Source organism: Pholcus phalangioides, unplaced genomic scaffold (genome assembly GCF_987345545.1).
Source record: "Pholcus phalangioides strain wild (caught in Gottingen) unplaced genomic scaffold, Ppha-v1.0 ptg000009l_1, whole genome shotgun sequence".
Lineage (NCBI taxonomy): Eukaryota > Metazoa > Arthropoda > Arachnida > Araneae > Pholcidae > Pholcus > Pholcus phalangioides.
In genome coordinates this window covers 15,781,398-15,803,668 of record NW_028301602.1, presented here as the reverse complement: position 1 = coordinate 15,803,668, position 22,271 = coordinate 15,781,398, and the positions used below count along the sequence as shown (strand labels likewise).

Here is a 22,271-nt window from a genome sequence, read left to right as displayed (position 1 = left end):
ACGGTTTTCGTTCTTGAATATTTATTTTTGCATCATATATGTTAAATCTAGATCTTGTTTCAAATACAAAAAATATGGACTGAATTACAAACAAGATAATTGCCAGGCAAACCAAAGAAAGCTTAAAAATTTATAAGAAAAATAATTGAAAATGTTCAACTCTTGTGGGAAAACAGTTTAGGTTACAGCAGGTTTCTAATATTGAAGTGCTGTAGCAGTATTGCTGACAAAAATATATATACATACAGTTAATGATGGCTCTTATGCTTTTTGTGTTTTTTATGTTTACTGTGATGTCTGGATGGACTCCTACTTCGACTACGTTTACTATGGTGATGGTGGCGACTCTTGTGACTTCTGTCATTGCCACGTTTATCTCTCTCATCCTCTCTATCCATTCTTGGTTCGTAATCGTTCCAATTTTGTGATCTCTTCGACTCCTCTGGAAAATTAGTCTTTGACCTGAAAATTGTTATTATGATAAATTTTAATAAGAGTAAAACAAACTCAGCAAAAATATGAATACACCAGCTGTAATACCCGGCACTGCCCGGGTTTTCTTCAACTACTGGGAGGACTGAAAAAGTGACAAAGCATTATAAAGGAACAAACTATTATACATAATACTGGCAGCATTAAAAAGTGACAAACCATTGTAAAGGGATATGCATGTCTGAAACGCATTGCTAGGGAACCACGGCGGTACTCAAAGTAAACACTCTGAAAGTGATTGTTGTCCCAGGAACCATCTGCCCGACAGTTTTTGCCCATTTCGGACATTTGCCCAGCTCTGACAAACTTTTAAAGTAGCCTATCGTGCAAGTTGGTATACAGAACACAGACACACACACAGAAAATCAATTTTGTATATATAGATGCTGTGCTATACATCAAATAAGATATAATTTTCAATAAATTTTTAATTTCAATAAATTTATGCATTTTAATCTTATCAGAGCAGTGAATTGACAATGGGGTATTACTTTTGGAGAATTCCATCTTGATTTAACCAAATGTATAAGTAGATGATGATAATTAAGAGGCAATGGATACCTACATAATTTTTAAGAGGGCTTTTCAGTAAAGAGGGAAACATGGTTTTCTATTTTTCTCTGAACTACCTGAACAGGCATTAAGTACAGTGATACTTTGGCTAATGAAGATAATCGCTGAAACATGAGATGTAAAAGCATTTTATTCGTTCCGGAAACGCCCCAAAAAATTTGAAGATAAGTTTCATAAAACCACTGAGAAGCACTGTAAAAAAATACAAAGGCTGAGATAAACAACTTCACAAATGGATGAAGGAAAATTTATAGGAAGATGAGATACTAAACATATCTTTTATTATACATGCTATGTAGTCAAGTAAGTAAAGTTCTGAATGTTCTTAAGTCAGCCACCTCGTTGGGCAGTTTGCCTGTTGTGGCGGTGTATTTGTATTTGTAAGTAATCCATAACGAAAAAAAAGTGTGTGAGGTGGTGTGCTATGTGATTTGGTCAGCTCATTTCTTTCTTTCACACACACACACATGCAGATAGGAAAGATAATTTCTTAGAATGACACGATTATTCAGTTTTGGTACTAGGAGTCTTACCATATCCACTGAAACCATTCAAGTTTAGCGTAACCATTCATTTCACATGAAATGGCTCAAAATCTTCATTAAAAAGAAAGGTGGGTGTACCTGGAAAGCAATTCCGAGGTGGAAATAAATCAATCTAGCTCGAGTGACAGTTGCTCATTAGATTAATTTTGATTGGTATGGTATGGCAATTTAGCTCACAACACAGCTGTTTTATGTTAGTGCATGCACCAATATCAACTAAAATGCTCATTAACCGAATTCGTACTTAGCCGAGGCAGAAAAACATGGAAAAAAAATCTATGTTAGCCAAAAAATTTGTAAGCTGGGGCTTTTTTTAGCCAAAGTGTCACTGTATTTCAATGGATTTATCTTCGAGTCCATCACCCAATAAATGGAAAAACGATAGTCAAGCAGGAAGTGATAACTAAGGTGTACATCATTCTCATCCTTCAGCTATAATGATGCTATTCACAATGTCATGGTATTAAATGTCATGGCAAGGGAGCCACACGTGGCAAAAGTTTGAGAACCACTGGATAAACGTATGGTATCAAAATTACTTTCAATACTAAAACAAAAAAGACAAAGCTTTTAATCAGCAAATATTTTAAAACAAAAAAATATTTAAATACTCGTCTGATTCTTGTGCATCGCTCTCTTCCAATTTCCGAGTTTCTTTCAAATACGAAATCTGATTCTCAATCACCTCTTTCATAACCTGTTAAAGTTATTTCAAAATATTATAGTCATATTCAGAGAGTATATATACTACACTATCTTTTAAGCATTAAATATTGAAATAAATACAAATGTGAGTATTATAGATTGATTGGTTAAAAAATTTTCAAACAATTTCTGAATTTCTTTAAAAGAAATCTCATTCAGTCTTTAACTATTCCGAGTGCTAATACAGGTTAATGATTCACTATATAACATAAGATTCCGTATAATTTCTCTGCACTTCTCTAAATTAATTTTGAAAAATAGTTTGCCATTTGTTTAATTCCACAAAAATATAACTTAAAATACACATAAAATTGTATTTGAAAAATATATATATATAAACTAAAGTTTTTGCTATTACTAAAAATAATAATTTCAGTCAGAGAGGGGGAGAAATAGTTTTCACTTTCTTTTTTTCTTAATTTTTTTTAATCATTTAATGTCTTTTTAATTAATAATTTAAAATTTAGTGTTTCTTTATGCAGTAAATGTTCTCAAAAGAACTTGACCTTGACTGGGTATCTTGAAATAACATTTGTAAAAAGAATACCATGATCTTTTTTCATAGAGCATCGAAACTTTTTACATATGCATTTTTAAGATAAGAAATAACACTCAATTTATGTATTGCACAACGTGCAGAGGCACATGCAGGATTGGCCTTTGGAAGAGAGGCACTAGGTTTGGGAGGGGTACAATCAGTTTTTTCCAGAAAATTCTCAGTTATTAAGAAGACACCAACAAATAAGGCAAATACACGAAACTTTCGTGTATTTGCCTTATTCGTTGGTGTCTTCTTAATATTCTTGGGCAAAGTTAATCAACTCTTCTATAATTCTCAGTTACCAACCTTCAAAAAGTATTTTGAATCAACAGAAATTGATTAAGGTAGCTAAAATACATTTTCCTTTCAATGTTTCAAAAATTTTCCAAAGATATTAAAAAATACTTTTAATTTTTGATTGTCTTCGAGGAGGGGGCATGGCAGGGTTTAAGCTACTGTTGCATTTTTCGCAAAATGCGAAAGAAAATCGGAGATTGCGAAAAAAAGTAGCAGCCACTTTTGCAAAAAATGCGTACAGGAGGTACGCAACGAGACGTCCAACCATCAATCATTACATTATCATTGCAGCATTTTGCTAAAGCTTCCCCCCCCCCAAATTTTTGCTTTTTTGCTTAAGGAATTTTTTATCCAGCTTAAACCCCGGGGCATGGGCCCCCATGTGCCTCTCACTGCATATGCCTCTGCACACATATTCAATATCTAGGTATGGCTGAAAGTAATTAGTGTGAATGGGAACGTCAATGTACAGTTAAGTTCAGATTGAATGTTCGTTCAGTTTCCTGACTTGAACAAAAATATTATTGCCATGTCCAAGTACTTGAGTTTATCAGGGGCGTAAAACCTCTTTCTTACAAATTATCATCTCACCAAAAATCAAGGAGCGTAATCCTTGAACACACAGACAGTCTTTTAAAGAATTAAAATACAGCAGGACTTCAATATAATGCCATCACTTTTAACAACATCTGACATATAAGGTCACTTTTTGATGGCACCTGCCAACATAATTAGTGAATCAGGATTACTTGTTATTAAATCACCCTGCTTATGAAGTCATTTTTATTCAGTAACGTTATTTTGAGGTCTGACTGTACTTCAAAACATAGTTACAATACAGGGCTATCTTAAGAGTATCATGGGCCCTCGGGCTAAGTGGTTTTTCGGAGGCCCTACCTGGTAAATCCTAGAAAATTTCAACCGGATATCATTTTTGTGAGGCCCCTCATCTCATGAGGTGCCCGGGTGGGCCCATGCGTTAAGACGGCACTGTTACAATATGTTATGCATAGGTGCTAATTCACAGACTTGAAAAATCTGTAGTTTATCCAATGATGACACATTCCACATCAAAGTAAACATATCAAACAAATAAAAGGGAAAAACTGGGAACTTTTTAGACATTTCAATGGGTAACTCTATATAAAGCCCGTTTTTTCGGGATGCATTTTTCGCTCTCCCGATTTTTTTTAACTATAATTAGCCTTTTTACTTGCTTTTGGCATCATATTTGGCAAAAATTACCAATTTTTCGTACTTGAAATCATGATTCCCCATATTTTTTCCTGAGGAAACGGGGTCAGTCTGAAATTGCAGACTGGAAGGGTATTTTCTTTAGGGATTTTCCCTTCAAACAAAGCTCAATTTGATGACTTTTAGAGATTTTTCTAGGAAGATATGAAAAATCGGAAGAATTGGATTTCCAACCAGAAGATTTTAATAAGGCTGAAAAATTGGAAGCATTGGCCCCTTATGGTTATGTATCGATCAAGAAAAAATGATGCTGTTAGCCTAATTAATTTCAAACCATGGTGAAATAATTTTTAACAATTAAAACGATTAAATGAAACTTTTTTTAAATCAAAACATTTTTTTTTTCAATCAAATCCACATTAAATTTTAGCTTTTCATAGTTTTCAAACAACTAAATAAACACAAGATGTAGCATGTAGCTATTATTTCTTTTACATATGATTAAAAAAATATATCATACTTCAGTATATGACTTCTTGGTTATATGCACATTTTTTGCTCTGTATGATTGACGTCTTCGTTTGTAATCTCTTTGTTCAGCCAAAATTTCCAGATAGGACTTTGCTTTCTGGGCTAAATAAAAAAAGTTTTTAGAAAAGTTATTATATGCTGCTATAGTAAGTTACGTTTCATATTAGACCATACCTGCAAAGACATAGACTTGGTTGAAAAGGGTGCAGATAAGAGCTACACATGTCCTTGTTGGCACATGGGGCTTGAGTTATGAAAAGAGAATTCATTTTTTGAATACATTTCCATTGGAGAAATGCTGGTGTTGGGAGGGGAGATATGATTGAATTGTTCAAAATTTTCAACAGAATGGACCATGAGTTATTAATACGCTATCAATCCACTGCTTTGACAAGGGAGACACCAGTATCTATTGGTAAGGGACAATTCTGGGCTGTGGTATATCGCAGGGAATTTTTCCTCTAATGGGGTTGCTAATAAATGGAATAGCTTACCCCTATTGGTAATAATTCTAACACAATTGACACGTTTAAAAAGAAATATAAACATGTTGGGGTAAAATCGAGAAACTATCCATACAAATACAACGCCACAACAGGCAAATTGCCCAACGAGGTGGCTGAACATCATGGATCCCCGAGCCCCTACCTACTACTGCTACACCACACATGCACCGCCCCCCCCCCCGCGGAAACCCCCACGAATCGGTACATGCGGGAATGTGCGTGTACGTGTAGTGAAACCTGACGTAAAGTTTGTTTCTGTGTAATGCTTGTTATGTGTAGTGCTGTCATCTACCCCCAGTTTTACTAACTATGAGTGAAGTGTTATGGTTGAATGATTTACCGTTGTAGGACTGTTGCTCTCTGTGGCGAGACTTTTTAACGGGGAGATCGGCTCGCATTTGCGCCTTGAAGTTGGGAACCACAGAAAACCAACTTCAGCCGACCACCACTGTGGGGTTCGAACCCGGATCTTCGCATCACGAGTCCAGCACTATAACCACTCGACCACCACAGCGGCTTAGATAAGACAACCATAAGTATTTTTTATGGGTATTGTATTAAACTGAAGAGCCAAAAAAACTGGTACAGGCATGCGTATGCAAATAAAGAGATACGGAACCAATCAGAGTACGGTGCTGCGGACGGCAACGCCTATATAACACAACAAGTGTCTGGCATAGTTGTTAGATCGGTTATTGCTGCTACAATGGCAGGTTATTGAGATTTAAGTGAGTTTGAACGTGGTGTTATAGTCAGCACACGAGAGATGGGACATGGCATCTCCGAGGCAGCGATGAAATTTGGATTTTCATGTACAACCATTTCACGAGTGTACCATGAATATCGGGAATCCAGTAAAAAATTAAATCTACGACATCGCTGCGGCCGGAAAAAGATCATGCAAGCACAGGACCAACGACTACTGACGAGAATCATTAAACGTGACAGACGTGCAACCATTCCGCAAATTGCTGCAGATTTCAGTGCTGGGCCATCAACAAGTGTCAGCGTGCGAACCATTCAACGAAACATCATTGATATGGGCTTTCGGAGCTGAAGGCCCACTCGTGTACCCTTGATGACTGCACGACACAAAGCTTTACGCCTCGCCTGGGCCCAACAACATTGACATTGGACTGTTGAGGACTGGAAACACGTTGCCTGGTCTGACGAGTCTCAGTTCCAATTGCTTCGAGCTGATGGACGTGTACAGGCATGGAGACAACCTCATGAATCCATGGACAATACATGTCAACAGGGGACTGTTCAAGCTGGTGGAGGCTCTGTGATGGAATGGGGCGTGTGCAGTTGGCGTGATATGGGACCCCTGATACGTCTAGATACGACTCTGACAGGTGACAGGTACGTAAGCATCCTGTCTGATCACCTACACCCATTCATGTCCATTGTGCATTCCGACGGACTTGGACAATTTCAGCAGGACAATGTGATACCCCACACATCCAGAATTGCTACGAAGTGGCTCCAGGAACACTCTTCTGACTTTAGACACTTCCGCTGGCCACCTAAATCCCCAGACATGAACATTATTGAACATATCTGGGATGCCTTGCAACGTGCTGTTCAGAAGAGATCTCCACCCCCTCTTACTCCTACGGATTTATGGACAGCCCTGCAGGATTCTTGGTGTCAATTACCTCCAGCACTACTTCAGACATTAGTCGAGTCTATGCCACGTCGTGTTGCTGCCTTTCTGCGTGCTCGCGGGGCCCCTACATGATATTAGGCAGGTACACCAGTTTTTTTGGCTCTTCAGTGTATATTTTATCATTGTATATGTATATGGTCTTTAGTTTTTATAATTGCATTTTTAATGTAATGGTTGCTGTATTTTAGAAATATATGACATAAATTCATAAAATGCATCAGTGAACGAAGGGAGTGTACGTTAAGCATGCAGTCGTTGACTTCCACAGTGCACTTACTTTCACATAGTGAAGCTTCTATGTAGTGATGGCATAAATGAAACAAACACATTCCCACATTCTTGCTGGTGTGCTTTATTGTGCATAGCCTATTTGGGTTGATCATCTGTTTGACTTCTTTCACCAAAGCATCTGTGATGACAAGGTGACTTTAACCGGGTCGCATATCATCATCCCTCGTAAAAACATTTGTGTCAGTCCTGCGCACAAAGTCAATGACACACAGTGCATGTTCTCCCACAATTTTGTCCATATACCTTCATTCACAGATACATTTCGTGAACTCTATCTCCTTTTGTCACTAAAAAACACCATATTGCTCCTCTTCACTCATATTTCACAGACGCAGATGAAAAAACAGATTGCCGGTTGGATGATACTGTGGGTTGTCCACCAGCACATATCCTGTGATTCTACATGACTACCCAGGGCAAGCCCATTCTGCAGTAAGCATTGCCTTCCTTATATGTCACTTTACCTCTACACAAAATTTCAACAAACTCATTCAGAAATAAACCAAATTATAGCAACTGTTCCATTTTCATTTGATCCACCCTTATACTTAGTGTAGATTATATCTGAGTTAAGCTCTTTGTATTTTTATGCAATTTCTTCCATACACAACCAAATCTAGAAATAGATAAGCTATCCATTTGCACTGTTTCTAGAGATGAGATTCAAGTCTATATTTACTAGATCTCCTATATTACTTTTAATCAAGAACTTTATGACTTTACCATATCTCAATCAAATTTGTACCATACTAGGCTATTTTTACTCTGATATAACTGAAGTTTCTAAAAGAGGAAAAATGGAACTTAATTTTTTTAATTATTTATCCATTTATTCAATATTGGTTGGCCAAGGCCTATACAAGGAAATGCGATGAAGTTTGACAGAGACAATTGATGTTACAAAGGAAATCAGAAACTCTTGTACAATCAATGTTTGATGGGAGGTTGTTCCAGTCAGTTATTGTTCAAGGAAAAGCTAAATTTGAAGAAATCTGCGGATGCAAACATGGGTTTCAATTTTTGTGAATGGTTAATTCTTTTTGAAAAGTATGAAGCTGGAGTTAGAAAATCTGAAGTGTCTATATGAAAGAAGGCCGTGAAGGGTTTTGAAATTTTTGTGATTTAAATGAATGATTTTTTTTTAAAAAAACCAAGTAATTTAAATTTTTATTTTAATCATGATTTAAATCAAACTGATTTAAATTGGTGTACACTGACATAAATCTATCAGGATAAGCTCAAAAAATATTTGTGTTTCTTTGGTTATAGGCCTCAAATACATCCTTTCAGCCTGCACATACCTTATATAGGATATGCACACATGAAAAAAAAAAATTTTGGTTCTGGAAATAGGAAGTGTTGTACGTGAGAGGTATTAGTGTACTAAATATTTTTCATAGCCTCGTGTTAAAATTATATTTTGACTGTAATACAGACAATATCAGAATAAGTGAAAATTTATGACAATAAAAAAACATATTACCTTCTTCTTTCTTTTCAAAATCAAATAAAAGATCTTCTAACTCAAAGTTCAATGGATTATTATCCTGTTTGCTCTTTTTCACAACATAATCATATATTGCTAATCTTTCCTGTGGAGTGAATTCCAAGAAATATCTATCCATTGTCCTCGGGAAAGATGGAACTGTCGGACACTTGAAGTTTTGAAACATATCTGGAAAATTGTGTAACATGCAAGTTATGTAATTTAATGAAAAACAGCAAACATTTTTTTTTGTCATTTTATTATGTATTATTTTAATACAGTAAATCGTCTCATGCTGTCAATCCCACAGAAAGCAAAAATTTTCTGAAAGAAATACAGAAATGATATGTTTCAAAAGCATTTATAAAGAAATGTATTGAAATTTCTGGAACCATACTGGTCAGAATAAGCATTACAGCACTTTATCTATTTAATTATACAACTTGGTTTCAAAATGAAATTTTTGGGCTTATTTTAATTTGTGGCACTTACACCTGAAATAACTCACAAGAACCTTTGATTCTAGAAGCAAACTTCCAATTGAAAAAAGTATCTAAATAATGTGTAGATCTCACAGATACATCATTCATAATGCAAGGGGTTGTATAGTCATAAAAAAATTAACTTTTCATTTGATCATTTTGTCCTAAACCCAAGGAAAGGGCCCGGAGAGACTGGGCAACTACTTTTTTAAGTTGTGTTTTTTTAGTTTTTCAAGACCGAGTGACCAATAGAAAAGTTAATTTTTTTTTAATTTTAATAACTGTACAACCCCTTGCAATATGAATGATGTAATTGAGGTCTACACATTATTTTGATACTTTTTCAAACTGAAAGTATGAATCAAGGATCAATGGTTAAGAAGTCATTCTAGGATTAAAGGGACTTTCTTATGCACCCTGTACAATAAAAGTATGTTATAATGAGTATGGCTTATAACGACAATCTCGACACAATATGAGTGATTTGCAGGTGATTGTCAAATAGCTAATGTTACAAAAACATCCACTTATAACAATAAGCCCATTATAACAGCAATTTTTCGCGTGATTATGAGCTGTCATCATAATAGATGTCTACTGTATCTTGCAAAAAAAATAAAAAATGCAATAAAAAAATCCCAAAGCTATATTAAAGAATGTTAGACTTGCAATTTAAGTATTTTGAGTTAATACGCATCAATTTAGCCTTCATTTTTAGTCAAACATTCTCAAATAAGGAAATTTGGAATAGAAAAATATACATTATGTGAAAGTTAAATTTGACCTTGGAACAGTGTGCTAAGATGAAAATTATATTAAAACACACAAACACTTAATTTATTTTATTTTTTTGTTTAACTATAATGATTATTCTAAGAAATATCGTAATAACTGCTTAGGGCCAATCACGTATTATGTCAGCATCAATGGGAGGGAGGGGGTTTCCAATTTGCTGACTTTTGATGACAAGGGGGGAGGAGGGTTTGGATAATGCTTACGTCATCAAAAACTCTTTATGAAAATATGAAATATTTTGAATGGCATTTTACTCTGTGCGCCAAAAACGAGAAAAACCTTTCGATAGTTTGTGGACACTTGAAATAACATTTCCCCCCCCCCTTATAAGTGCCCTACAGACAGGTAACTTGAACGATGTAGAACAGCACTGGAGGCCACTTAAGTGCTCTAAAACTATGTCACTAAGGGATCTCTAAATGTGTCACTGATCGCTTAAATGTTCGGGAGGGAAGGTTCATTTAAGTGATCTGAAAATATGCCACGGGCCGCTTAAATGCTCTGGAATTGTACCACGGGACACATAAGCGATCTGTAAATGTGCCGCTTAGTTTATTTTTACAAAATTAGGTTTGAGGAAGGCAGGCAACATCAGATAACCCCAGGGCCATATTTGGTCCATGGGTCTTTATGCAATTTATCATTACATGGTTTAGAGGGTGGGTAGCAATGAATTTGTTAAAGATAAATTTTGAGTTCATAGCCTTCAAATAACATTGAAATTAACAGAAATTTATTGTAATAACATATAAAAGTATTTTCTTCCAAAATTTCAATAAAAAAAAAAAAAAAATTTTTGATCGTTGCCCCCCCCCCCCCATGTACGTCTCTGATCCCACCAATATGCGTTAGGATTCAGAGGGGCAGAGCTGATGATGAAATTTTGCTGACAAGGGGGAGTTTGCTGACAAAGGGGGGGGCTCAAAATGGCTAAAAATTTGCTCACATAATACTTGAACGGCCCCTTATGTCAAGAAATACTGTAATAAAATTGAAATTCTTCTCGCAATTTCAGTAAAACCTCTTCTAACAGACACTCCTCAGATGCAGACAGACAGACATGACCACTAACAGCCCAGAGAGACCATCTTGGGATGGTTTGCTCAGTCACCCCTCTTTTGTGACCAAATAATAATTCCCCTTGTATGATAAATGTATGCATTCCGAACCCCTGATTAATGATCACCTCTCTTTTAGGGACAAAATTGTTTTGTCTGCAAAAGAGGTTTTAGTGTATAGTCATACAAAAAAGTTACCAACATACTGAAAAAACATACAACTATATTTATCAAACAGAGATAACGACTACTCTTCAACTCATAAACGGAATACTGTTTTGCCAGCCAATTACAACTGCATAAATATCACTCATGAAATAGTGTTTTATAAAGTGTTTAATAGCTAGTTTTTGCAACTATGCAAGGTCAATGAAACTTTGTTTTCCAATGAAAAATTGCTACAACGATATTTTTTCGAGTCTTGTTTGAAAATATATTGTTCAGAAATACACTGCCTAACAGAGAAAATGCAACAATACAAAGATTTGGTTGTATAATTATGCAAATTGCCAGGAATGTGCAGCTGAATGATTTATGCAAATGATCCGAAATACTAGTTTGTCATGTGATTAGCTAACGAGATAAAAGAGGAAACGCCAGATGAGTGAACAACTGTTACTCTCTGTCACAGATGAAACCCATTTTTTTTAGTTGTTTTTCCTCTCAGAAGATGTGTAGTTGAAGAGATTTCTGGCCGACAACAACAAAGCCAGTTTCAGCAACCAGACGTGTTCAAGAATGGTTTTGTTTTAGGCCTACAAACGGCTGATTGATCCTTCTGTCATATCACATCTGAAACAGGAATACATACATCTACTGTTGAAAAGATGTGGAGAAGATGGTGTGAGGAAGGAAATGTAGATAATGCTAGGGATACTGGTGCATTTAGGCAGATGCCAGAACACTTGGATCAACACACACATCCGAAGGCATGCGGTGACGGCCTCCACAATCCATGAGTGTCAACATTGTGTAGCATGAATTGCATGCTCCAATATCAGCAAGAACAATTTCTTGATGATTGGTCGAAAGTGGCATGCAGTCGTGTCACCCTTTACAAGTACTGCCATTGATGCACAGCCACGGATGCCACAGATTGCAATGGTGCCATGGCAGAGCAACTTGGATGACTGAATGGCACAATATTGCGTTCAGCAATGAGTCTTGCTTTTGTTTTACCAGTAACAGTCGTTTAATAAGTGTGTGGAGACAGGTCCAATCCTGCTGCAACTGTTGAATGCCTCTACTGCTCGACAATGCGGCATCATGATTTCAGAAGGCATTGCCATGGATAGCCAATTTCCCTGGTTTGTATCAGAGGCACAATGATGGCACAACTGTGGTATGTGAGTGAAGTGCTACAGCCATTTGTACTTCCCCTACCTTCAGCGGTAGCAAAATTCTGTTTTCTAACACGACAGTGCCATCACTAGACAAGAACTGCAAGATACCCAGATGCTTAAACGATGTCTCCAGATCTTTACCTCACTGAGCATGTGTGGGATGTGATTGGCCGTCTTTTGCTTAATCTGCCTCAATCGAGGAAACAAACTATGGAGTAAGGTTGAAAACATATATTATGGATGGACAAACATATGGTTGTCCATCCCTCAAGACACCATCTACAAGCTTATTTCATCTGTACCTTAAAGGGTTGCTGCTTGTATTGCCGCAAGAGGTGGTCCTACTTCCTACTGATTAATCTGTAAATGCAATCCCTGTACTGCATTTTTTGCTTGAAATTAAAATCACATTTCTTTCTATATGTGTGCCAATTTTCATCACATTCTATGCGCCCTTTTATGGTATTGCATTTTCTCTGTCAGGCAGTGTATATAAACTATACTCTAATGTTAAACTTAATTCTCGATATAACAATGATATTTTTGCTTAGTCTGCAGAGTGTCACATTGAATCAAGATCTTATTATAGATTGATTATCCAAGAGGGTATTTTTTGCATACTCAATAGGTAAAAAAGTTACTGCTCTAAAACTACTATCAATAAGTAAAAAACTAAAAAGTAATTGATTTAAAGAGATGGATTAACCAGTCAATATACTAGTAAAAAGACAAAGTTTTTATTGCTTTAATATGCTGCATAAAGTCTTTAACAATGAAAATTAAATTAAAATACAAACTTATATTGAACTTAAAGTTAATAACAATTTTTTTTTTAATTTGTTCTAACATCACAAATACATAAAGCCCACCACTGGGACACCCCATTTTCAACTTTGAAAAAAAGTAATCTATAATTCTACTAAAATTAATTAATCTTTCACTAAAATAATTAAAAACAATCTAAACAGTAATATAAAAAAGAAAATTGTTGTATTAACTCGCACTCAACACCTTCATCATAATTAATATAAATAATGAACATCAACACTATACAATTTGTCGCAGACATTCATATGACGTAATGAATGTCGATTTTCTAATAAAAAATATTACAAAATATTACATTTAGATGACAAAATATAATATGCTTCATTCTTTATTTTTACAAAATGTACAAAGGATATTGAAACAATGAGAGGATACAAAAACTGTTAGATCTATACAGCATGGTAAATCTTTACTCACTTGCAAACTGCAATAAGAAAATTCCTATGTGATTTTTTTTTTTCCTGTTCTTGCATAAAATATTGATTTTTTTTTTTTCAGTATGTCACATCTTCATTTTAATTTACACATTGAGAAAAAAACATATACCCAATTTTTGGAAATAAATGACACATTAGCATATCTGCTGCAGGGTCAACGAAAAGTAAAATATTTCATAGTTGTCATATCAGCCTATCTGCTATACTTTTCTAGGGAAAAGATTTAATTTACACTTAACTAATGCTTTCTTGTATACCAGAAACAAATACTGGACAGAAAATGCTAGGTACATGCTCATAATAAATTCTGAATAGTTGAAATGCACAATTCAATTAGTTGATATTTTATTGCTGAATGATAAATAGCTAACTTTATGTAAATTAGCTAACTTATGTAACAATTTAGTTTTTCATGTAAATATTAAAATGTCACGGGAAAACCCACCTGTTGGCATTTCACTATTACTGCAAACCTCTGACATTATTTCTTTAATGTCTTCGTTTCCTGAAAAATAAAAAAGGTTCTACTTTAAAAAATGAAACAAAAAAAATTAATATTTAAAGTGATGTTTACCAAAATGACACACTTAGAATAGAACAAATGATAGTACTCAGTTTCAAATTTAAAATAAACTATATAATTCTGGTCTAAGCATCCATTCCCAAAGTCTGCTACCCATTTGGGCTTGCACTTGGGCTAAAGAGTGCCAATTCTTCCTTCTTCTTTTGTAAATATGTCTCTGTGTATATGAAGAAAAATATTTAAGAAATTTTTGATAGGCTTATTTTATAGCCATTCAGTCAAGTCACTTTATTCTAACCAATCTATGTCAGTGGTAATAAGGTTGTTGGGGAAAAAAACTTGGCTCTTTACCAAATAAAACACTGTAGTAAAATGTGCAAAATTAATTCAGTTTCCTTGCATTATTTCTGAAATTCCAGGTGTTCCACATCCTACAACCCCATCAGTGAATATAAAGTCTCGGTGTAGGCCTATATAAAGTAAAAAAACCTAGGAAATTTTCAATATTCTATAGTCATTCAGTCAATATTCAAGTCATTTTATTCTTACTCAGATAGTCTGTGGAACTCAGGTTTTTGAAAGAACCTGGCTCTTTTTTTATCAAATTAAATAGTACAGTGAAATGTGTGAAGCGAATTCAATTTCTTTTAGGTTCTCAACATGTCAGTATGTCACTGATTTTGACAGAGGAAAAGAAAAGATTGCAATGAGAAAAAAAATTACATTTTATTCATGAATACATTTCTATAAATATTTTATATTTTTAGTTCTTTTCAGATTTAGATTTCTGTGTAAAAGAGAACAAACTTAATTCCTAGTAAAGAAAGATATTGTGGTGAATAATGTGAGCTAATTCTTCTATTCATTAGAACAAGTAATAATAGCAGTTAAAGTTCATATAATGAAGTTTGATGTTAAAATAGCAATGCACTCAAAATTATGTTTTACAACTTATAACTCTTTCTCACATTCATCATGTAAATATATAAAATAACAAAATTAGGTAACCATACCAATTGTAATGGGTGCAACACAATTTGAGTTTTGATAAAAGAATTTTGAACTTGTTTGTTCTTTAGCCTGGAAAGAAATGACTTTGAAGTAAAGATATGAATTCAAAAACTTAGTAAACACAAACAATGAAAACAGTAAAAAACACTAATTACTATTTTTCTACAAATCATTGAAAAAAAGTAAAAAAAAATTCTGATCCAACTTGACAATGTACCAGTAATGAAACATTCAGAAATTCTTAGCCCAAAAAAATAGTTGAATAAATAACTAACACAGCAGTACAACACATATATAATTCTCTGACACAACTACATCAAATATTACAGTTGATGCTACTTATTAGAAGCACTGATAATATTAACATTCCAGTATTGTTATCACTTTTACAAAGAATGGAATGGACCAATGCTATAACATGGGGAAAAATTTACTAATAGTTATCAGGACTACAGATGTTATGATTTTTTTTTTTCCATGGAAAAGTTTTTTTTGCACATTTTGAAGCTATTTAATCAAACTTATTTTTTTCTCCCCATAAGTTGTCATTATCAGGATGCAAAGCTATGTAGAAGGCTAGAAGGTGTTCCCTTCTCTTTCTCCCTTGTTGACAAATATTTCTGTACTTATGGTAATATGGCATAATCAGTATGCAGCCTAATATTCGCTGTGATCCATGTACATAAGGAGCTGGCTTTTGCATTGCCCTTCCTATAGTAAAGGCAAATGTATGATGAAAAAAAACTTCTTTTCTTCAGTTCTTGTGATCAGTTTCTTTCAGCTGACCAGATTCAAATTTATTTTCCCAAGAGAGTTTGCTGATGGGGTATATGAAATAGATTGCACATTTTTAAAAAATTAACCTTTTAACGGCCAATGTTCCCAATTGGGAACACACTTTTGATTAATTCAAAAAAAATATTTTTCTTTAACGAAAATAGCTGATTTTTTTTCCCTGAACATATAAGGTTCTGAACTTAATTTAAAAAAGACAAAAGTTATTCGATTCAGCTCTTATCATATCAATTTATTATTCTAAAATCACACATTTTCAAGGGAAATTATCTGTAAGTTTATGTTTTAATTATTAAAATAGTTTTTGTAAACATACATGCATCTCAATTTTTTTTTAATTGTAGAATATTGCCAAGAATGATAAGAAATGCTCAATGAGAGAAAAAAAAATTTTGTATGAATTCCAGGGAACTTTTCCTACGATTGTTCCCAATTGGGAACATTGGCCACTACTGACTATTCTAAGTGCAATGCAGAGGAGTGGCATTCCGAAAAAACAATTTATTGCTTTTTCCCTCTCTCTGGTGTGTCTCAAAAGGAAGGAAAAGTATCAAATTTCACATTCTGATGTTTACATGCAGCACCCCCTTTTTTCTGTGACTGACCTTGCCCCCCCCCCCTACGCCTTCCCTCTACGTTTTGAGTAATTTTGTTGGTATGTTGGTCTTTCAGTTCTCAGTTGATATCTGGTCTTGTGACTTTCTACACTTCTTTTTCCCATCTTTTTTGTTATACTAGTAGCTTATTAGACTGAGTTTGAGAGATTCTGATATATCACATCTCTCTGATGAAGAATTGCCTGATGAAAATGAGCGGGCTACAGATGAGGAAGCTATCGATGACAACATGCTTGGCCCGGTAGTTCCTGCAGATGTTTGTGGATATCTGTGTTTTAAGATCAACACGTAGTTCATTTGTAGATCCTATCAACATGCCTTCTAAATCAAAATTGCCTTTCAAGGATCAGATAATTACCCAGTCAAAAAATAAGAAAACATCATGTGTCAAGTGCCAAAAGACTAAAATTCATGCAACCGAAGTGGAAAAGAAGTACTGAATTCGACAAAAATATAAGTGAACCTACTGAAGCAATCAGTCATAAGTTTCCTGAGCTAAGTGCAAGCCGACTCGATTGATATTTTTTTCAAATTTTTACCGCAAGAGTACCTCAGTTACTTGGCTGAGATGACAAATATTTATGTCGCACAACATGGACCGAATTTGAAAATTGAGTGGAAAAAAATCGCTAAGTTTTTTGGATTGGTTTTGCTAAGTAGGTATCACAGAATACCAAGTGAAAATGATTACTGGGGTACTTTCAGTAGACACAGCAGTACCGATCGTCCCCACTGTTATGCCGAGAAATAACTTTAGAGACATAAAAAATAACTTCCATTTGATGAATAACTCTTTCTTACAACCCGGTGATAAGTTGGCTATCTATGATGAATTAAATGAAAAATTCACACACATTCGGTTTGGGTTGTTCCATGATAAACTAAGCATCGATGAATCAATAGTACCGTATTACGGTCATCATTCAAGTAAGATGTTTATATGGGGAAAACCGATTCGCTTTGGATTTAAAATTTGGATGATTTGCTCGAACAATGTGGTTTCTCATATAAAATGGAAGTATATGCTAGTAAGCAGTCATCGGAGCCTGTGCCTTTAGGTACCAGAGTTGTAAATAATATTTTCTCTCTCTTTATATTTTTAAATAATATCTTTTAACTTACCAAGGGATCCATACAAAAACCTAAACCCGTATGTATGTATTCTTTTGTGAATTTTAGACCAGCATTTCAGCTCATCATAAGCTCTTTATTATAATCCAGATATACATGCCTTTTGAGTGTATTCGAGAGAAATTTATTTTCATCATTTTTAAAATTCTATATGTATATTCTTTAATTTTTAAAATAAATTTATTAAATGATGACGAATTTTGCATAATCCTGTAATATGGCTTCACTGCGAAAATTATGTTTAGTCAGATCCGGCCAATGTTCCCAATTGGGAACATTCAAGAAAACGCATAGGGAAATTTTTTTTCTTCAATTTCTCGATTGATATCTCTTAACTAAAAAATCAGAAGGAGAAATTAACAAAAAAAATAATGAAAATCACTTGGAATCTGAATTCGGCCGGTAAAAGGTTAATCCAGGTATACATTAGATAGTTCCAGTCTAATGTGTCACAATGGCCAAATAAGAAAAATGCAGGAGTTTAGCTTGAAGGGGGAAAAAAAAGAAATAGTCCCGTTTTAGAATTTGAAAAAAAATGGATTGAAGATTTTGCTAACATTGATGTGAGGAAAGAAAAATTGAAATGTTGCGTTTTTACCAATACCTGTTTACCGTACATTCTGTTCAACCAAACAGAACATGGTCACTGTACTTGGAAACTGGATTTTTTCAAAGAGAGTTCTGATGTGATGACATTAAATTGTATGAACTGTTTCAACTACGCGTAATTATAAAATTGGAAGATTTTTTGTTACCTTTAATATCTGATTTCACTATTGAAAGAAAGAACATTTTTGGCGTGATACCGATTTTCTAGTCACCATGGCGACCAGGTGCTCAGGATTCGTTAAGCCCTACCGTAGCAATTATTTGAAATCCCAAACAGCAGGTCTTTTAGTTGATTTTATGTACAAGAAACACTCTAAAATAATCAAAGACAAACAGAGATATATAGTGTTAAAATATGATCACCACCAAACATTTTCTTTCTTACAATGGTAAAATCAGATGTTAAAGGTAACACAAAATCTCCCAATTTCATGATTACACATCCTCTAATATTGGAAGGGTTCATTTAAGTGCTGGAAAAGTTGGAAAATAAAATTATTAGGGATTATTCTTGTTGAGGAGAAAGCCAAACTTGGATCCTAAAGAATGTGAATTTGCGCCTAAATATTTTTTTGGTTTGTCAGGCCCTGTGCAACACTTTAACATTCTGATCAAAAACTAGAATCCAGGAACGTCAAGCAGGGCGTTAGAGTAATACGCTTGCATTTAAAACTGAGTTACGATTGTTTTAAATATTGATAAATCAAAGTGGAATAAAACTACGGAAATTAACACAATTAATTCTATTGAATCAAAAATCCAGAATACAGACAGTTGTGGCATATTTTTGGAAAGACGTTCAAGGAAATGGAATACTGTTTGGGACTTGTAAAAATGTGTTCGTGTGCAAATTGGATTTTGATTTGAATTTATTGGCGCAAGGACCAATTTGGTCAAACTGCGCTGCAAATTGGAGGTTCATAGAAATGAGCTGTAACTGTATAAAACAAGTTCAAATCATAATTGCATTTTTCTGCATGAAATAGTGGGGGGAAATAATCTGTGAAACAGTTACCAGTTCTTCCCTGGTATATCCTTCACTGACAATGAAACAAATATCTTCATGCTTTTTGAGCGCTGATTTTTTCACCCAATGGCCTTGATTGTACTGACACTGAACTTTGTCCTGAAAAAGTTTAATAATCATTTTAACAAGAAAAACTAATAATTATTGTCATGAAATTAAATACCATAAACAAAAAACTACTGTGAAAATACCGTAAAACCTCCCAACAATGGCCACCAATAAGACTGCAAAAATATGGGTGTCACGTATCTTACAACAAGAAGTGTGATGTCAGTGAAAGTGTTCTGCTGTACACCAAATAAATATCTGACTCCATATACATACGTACAGCACCCTTTAACCAGTCATCTGGCTATGACGTCATATGCCACTATGACAATTTTTGTACTAATTATTTCAATTTTTGAAAACAAATTAGTAATTATTCCAATTGAAGGGTAGGGGAAAAATGGTTTCAGTCCATAAAACAAAATTTTTCAAGATACAGAAAAAAGAGTTTTTCTTTACAAAATCTGGTATTGCTTTCTGCGCACGTCACACATTCTTTTTCTACTGCACATGTGGTGGTCTCTGATCATTTTCGCATCTGCACAATGTGACTAAAATCATTGTTCCCCTTCCCATGACATATCTTTCTTCCTTTATTACACCGGACTGAAAGCATTTTTGCTTCTGGTGTTTTACGTGGTCGAAAGAGATAGTTCTGAGCTATAAAAAACCGCAAAAATATTAATTTCGATTTTTTGGAAGGAAACCGTTTTTCCCCGATCCTTCAATTATTATAATTTTTATTCTATTAATGATTTAAAAACACAGTTCAGAAAATGATGAAGTCAGTTTAGATGTATTCATAAAAAATTTTAATCAAGAAAATATATTTTATTAGTTTCAAACTTTTTTAACAAAACGGGGAAAAATTAATTGGCTTAGAGGGCTGGTTGATATTGATCATTTTTGTCATACCACGATAATTTTCTGCACACAAGAGCTAATTAGACCAAGACCTACAATTTATTGTCGATTCCGAACGGTAGGCTTGTTTTTATACTCATTGAGAGGTTGGCGTGCTTACCCCTCGATGTAGGACTCTGCTGTAGCAATTTTTTCTGTGGTCATGTTGCCATTTCTATGGAACCGCTGCGTCAGGAAGTTTTCTGACAAGGACAAACGGGTATCGAATTCTAAACAGCTCTGGTACTTTAGGTGAGTATCTTATCAACCTTTTTTTTTTCTTTTGAAACCGAGTGTGTACCTAATGTGTAAATGTGTGTACCTAATAGTCTGAGTGTGTATCTAGTGTTGTGTATGATTTTTCAGTGCTGCCATCTATATCTCAGAAGTGAAGTGAGTGAAGGGTAATGACTGAATATTTGTACTGTTTGTAGGACTGCTGCTCTCTGAGGCGAGACTTTTTTAACAGGGAGATCAGCTTGCATTTGCGCCTCAAAGTTGGGAACCACAGAAAACCAACTTCAGCCGACCACCACTGTGGCGACGGTGGGGCTCGAACCCGGGTCCCCGCGATGCGAGTCCGTCACTATGACCACTCGATCACCACAGCGGCTATCTTATCAACCTGGACTACCGAGCCTTGTCGATATTGTAAATAAAGGCATCTTAAAGCCCATTGACACGCATTAAGTGTGAATAATGTGATTAAGTGGTTAACTAAATTTCAAGTTGTCAAGTACGATAAGGGTCAGACAATAAGTGTCGTTTGAATGGGTTCAAATGATTTAGTAATTTAATGGTTATGTGGAATAGAGTCTGATCTTTTTTTTTTTTTTTTTGGATTAAGTAGACATTATGTGCATGCGTTAGTGGGCGGGGGTCAATATATCATATTGTCAAATGAGCATTTACTAAATCACTTAAACATGTGGATAAAAGTTAAGTGATTTTGTAGGTAACTAAATTTTAAGATACTGATTGTTCAAAAAAAGTGTCCACACAATAAGTGATTAAGTAGATGCTCATTGGATAAAGTTTAAACTAGCTCATGCATATAGAGCCTGCTAGAAGGGAGGAGGGAGATGGTTTTTTTTAAAGCTTATAGCTTGTGCGCCCGTGCGAGTGAGAGCTATATCGCTATAACCTACTATCAGTAACGTGCCTAATTCATAAGAAATTTCATGCATTTGCGGGAAAAATTAGTCAACGTGGGAAATTTCTTTATGCAAAAAAACATTATGCGCATGAGGGGTCAATATATCATACAACCATATTGTCAAATGAGCATTTACTAAATCACGCGTGTAAACCGGTCTTTACTTATATATTTACCCCTTTCAATAACTTGACACCTATGAAAATGAATTCATGAATTTTCTTATCCAAGCTCACAACCTCTCTCCCCAACAAATCTTTCTAAAGAGTCTGTGGACCACACCCCCCCCCCCCCCTCCCGGATAAGAACCCGTGATTCAGAGTACATTTCATGTTTTATAAAAAAAAAAACCACAAAGCTTTAACTTCAGCAAGTAAAGCTTTTCCAAATACAATAATATACAAATGTACACAACTCAAAGCAACTACCTGGTTCAGTAGAGATTCGGCAGTCCAGCCCAACTTATCGCAAATTTGTGTTAACCGCTTGCATTTCCCTTGGATGAACTCTTCGAGGTTTCCTATTTGATCCTTCCTCGAATCAAGCAAATCACTAGCGGAGCTTCCTACTGACATTGTGCTGGAAGATGTAAACAACCATGTAGTTTGGATGCTGATGATGATGATAATGAGGGAGCTTTTTTTAAATAAATTTTGTATCTAAGAATTTAATGACATA

General features: G+C 34.8%; 1 protein-coding gene across 1 annotated transcript; it reads right to left on the bottom strand.

The window, feature by feature from the left end:
- Positions 1 to 5: 5 nt before the first annotated feature.
- LOC149082095 (U11/U12 small nuclear ribonucleoprotein 48 kDa protein-like) lies at positions 6 to 22,194 on the bottom strand. Its single transcript, XM_089235607.1, has 8 exons — positions 22,022 to 22,194; positions 19,475 to 19,585; positions 15,310 to 15,376; positions 14,219 to 14,278; positions 8,828 to 9,019; positions 4,868 to 4,980; positions 2,222 to 2,307; positions 6 to 462 (listed from the first exon to the last, which is right to left on the bottom strand). The coding sequence occupies exons 1-8, from the start codon at positions 22,166 to 22,168 to the stop codon at positions 249 to 251; spliced, it is 990 nt and encodes a 329-aa protein (XP_089091733.1). The 5' UTR covers positions 22,169 to 22,194; the 3' UTR covers positions 6 to 248.
- Between the last annotated feature and the right edge of the window lie 77 nt (positions 22,195 to 22,271).

Excerpts from the sequence above, each read along its gene's own strand:
- LOC149082095 (XM_089235607.1), bottom strand. The coding sequence starts at position 22,168 with ATGTCAGTAGGAAGCTCCGCTAGTGATTTGCTTGATTCGAGGAAGGAT. Across the intron at positions 2,308-4,867 it reads CCAAGAAGTCATATACTGAA|GTTATGAAAGAGGTGATTGA; the intron begins GTATGATATATT and ends TAACTTTAACAG. Across the intron at positions 463-2,221 it reads GATGCACAAGAATCAGACGA|GTCAAAGACTAATTTTCCAG; the intron begins GTATTTAAATAT and ends AACAATTTTCAG.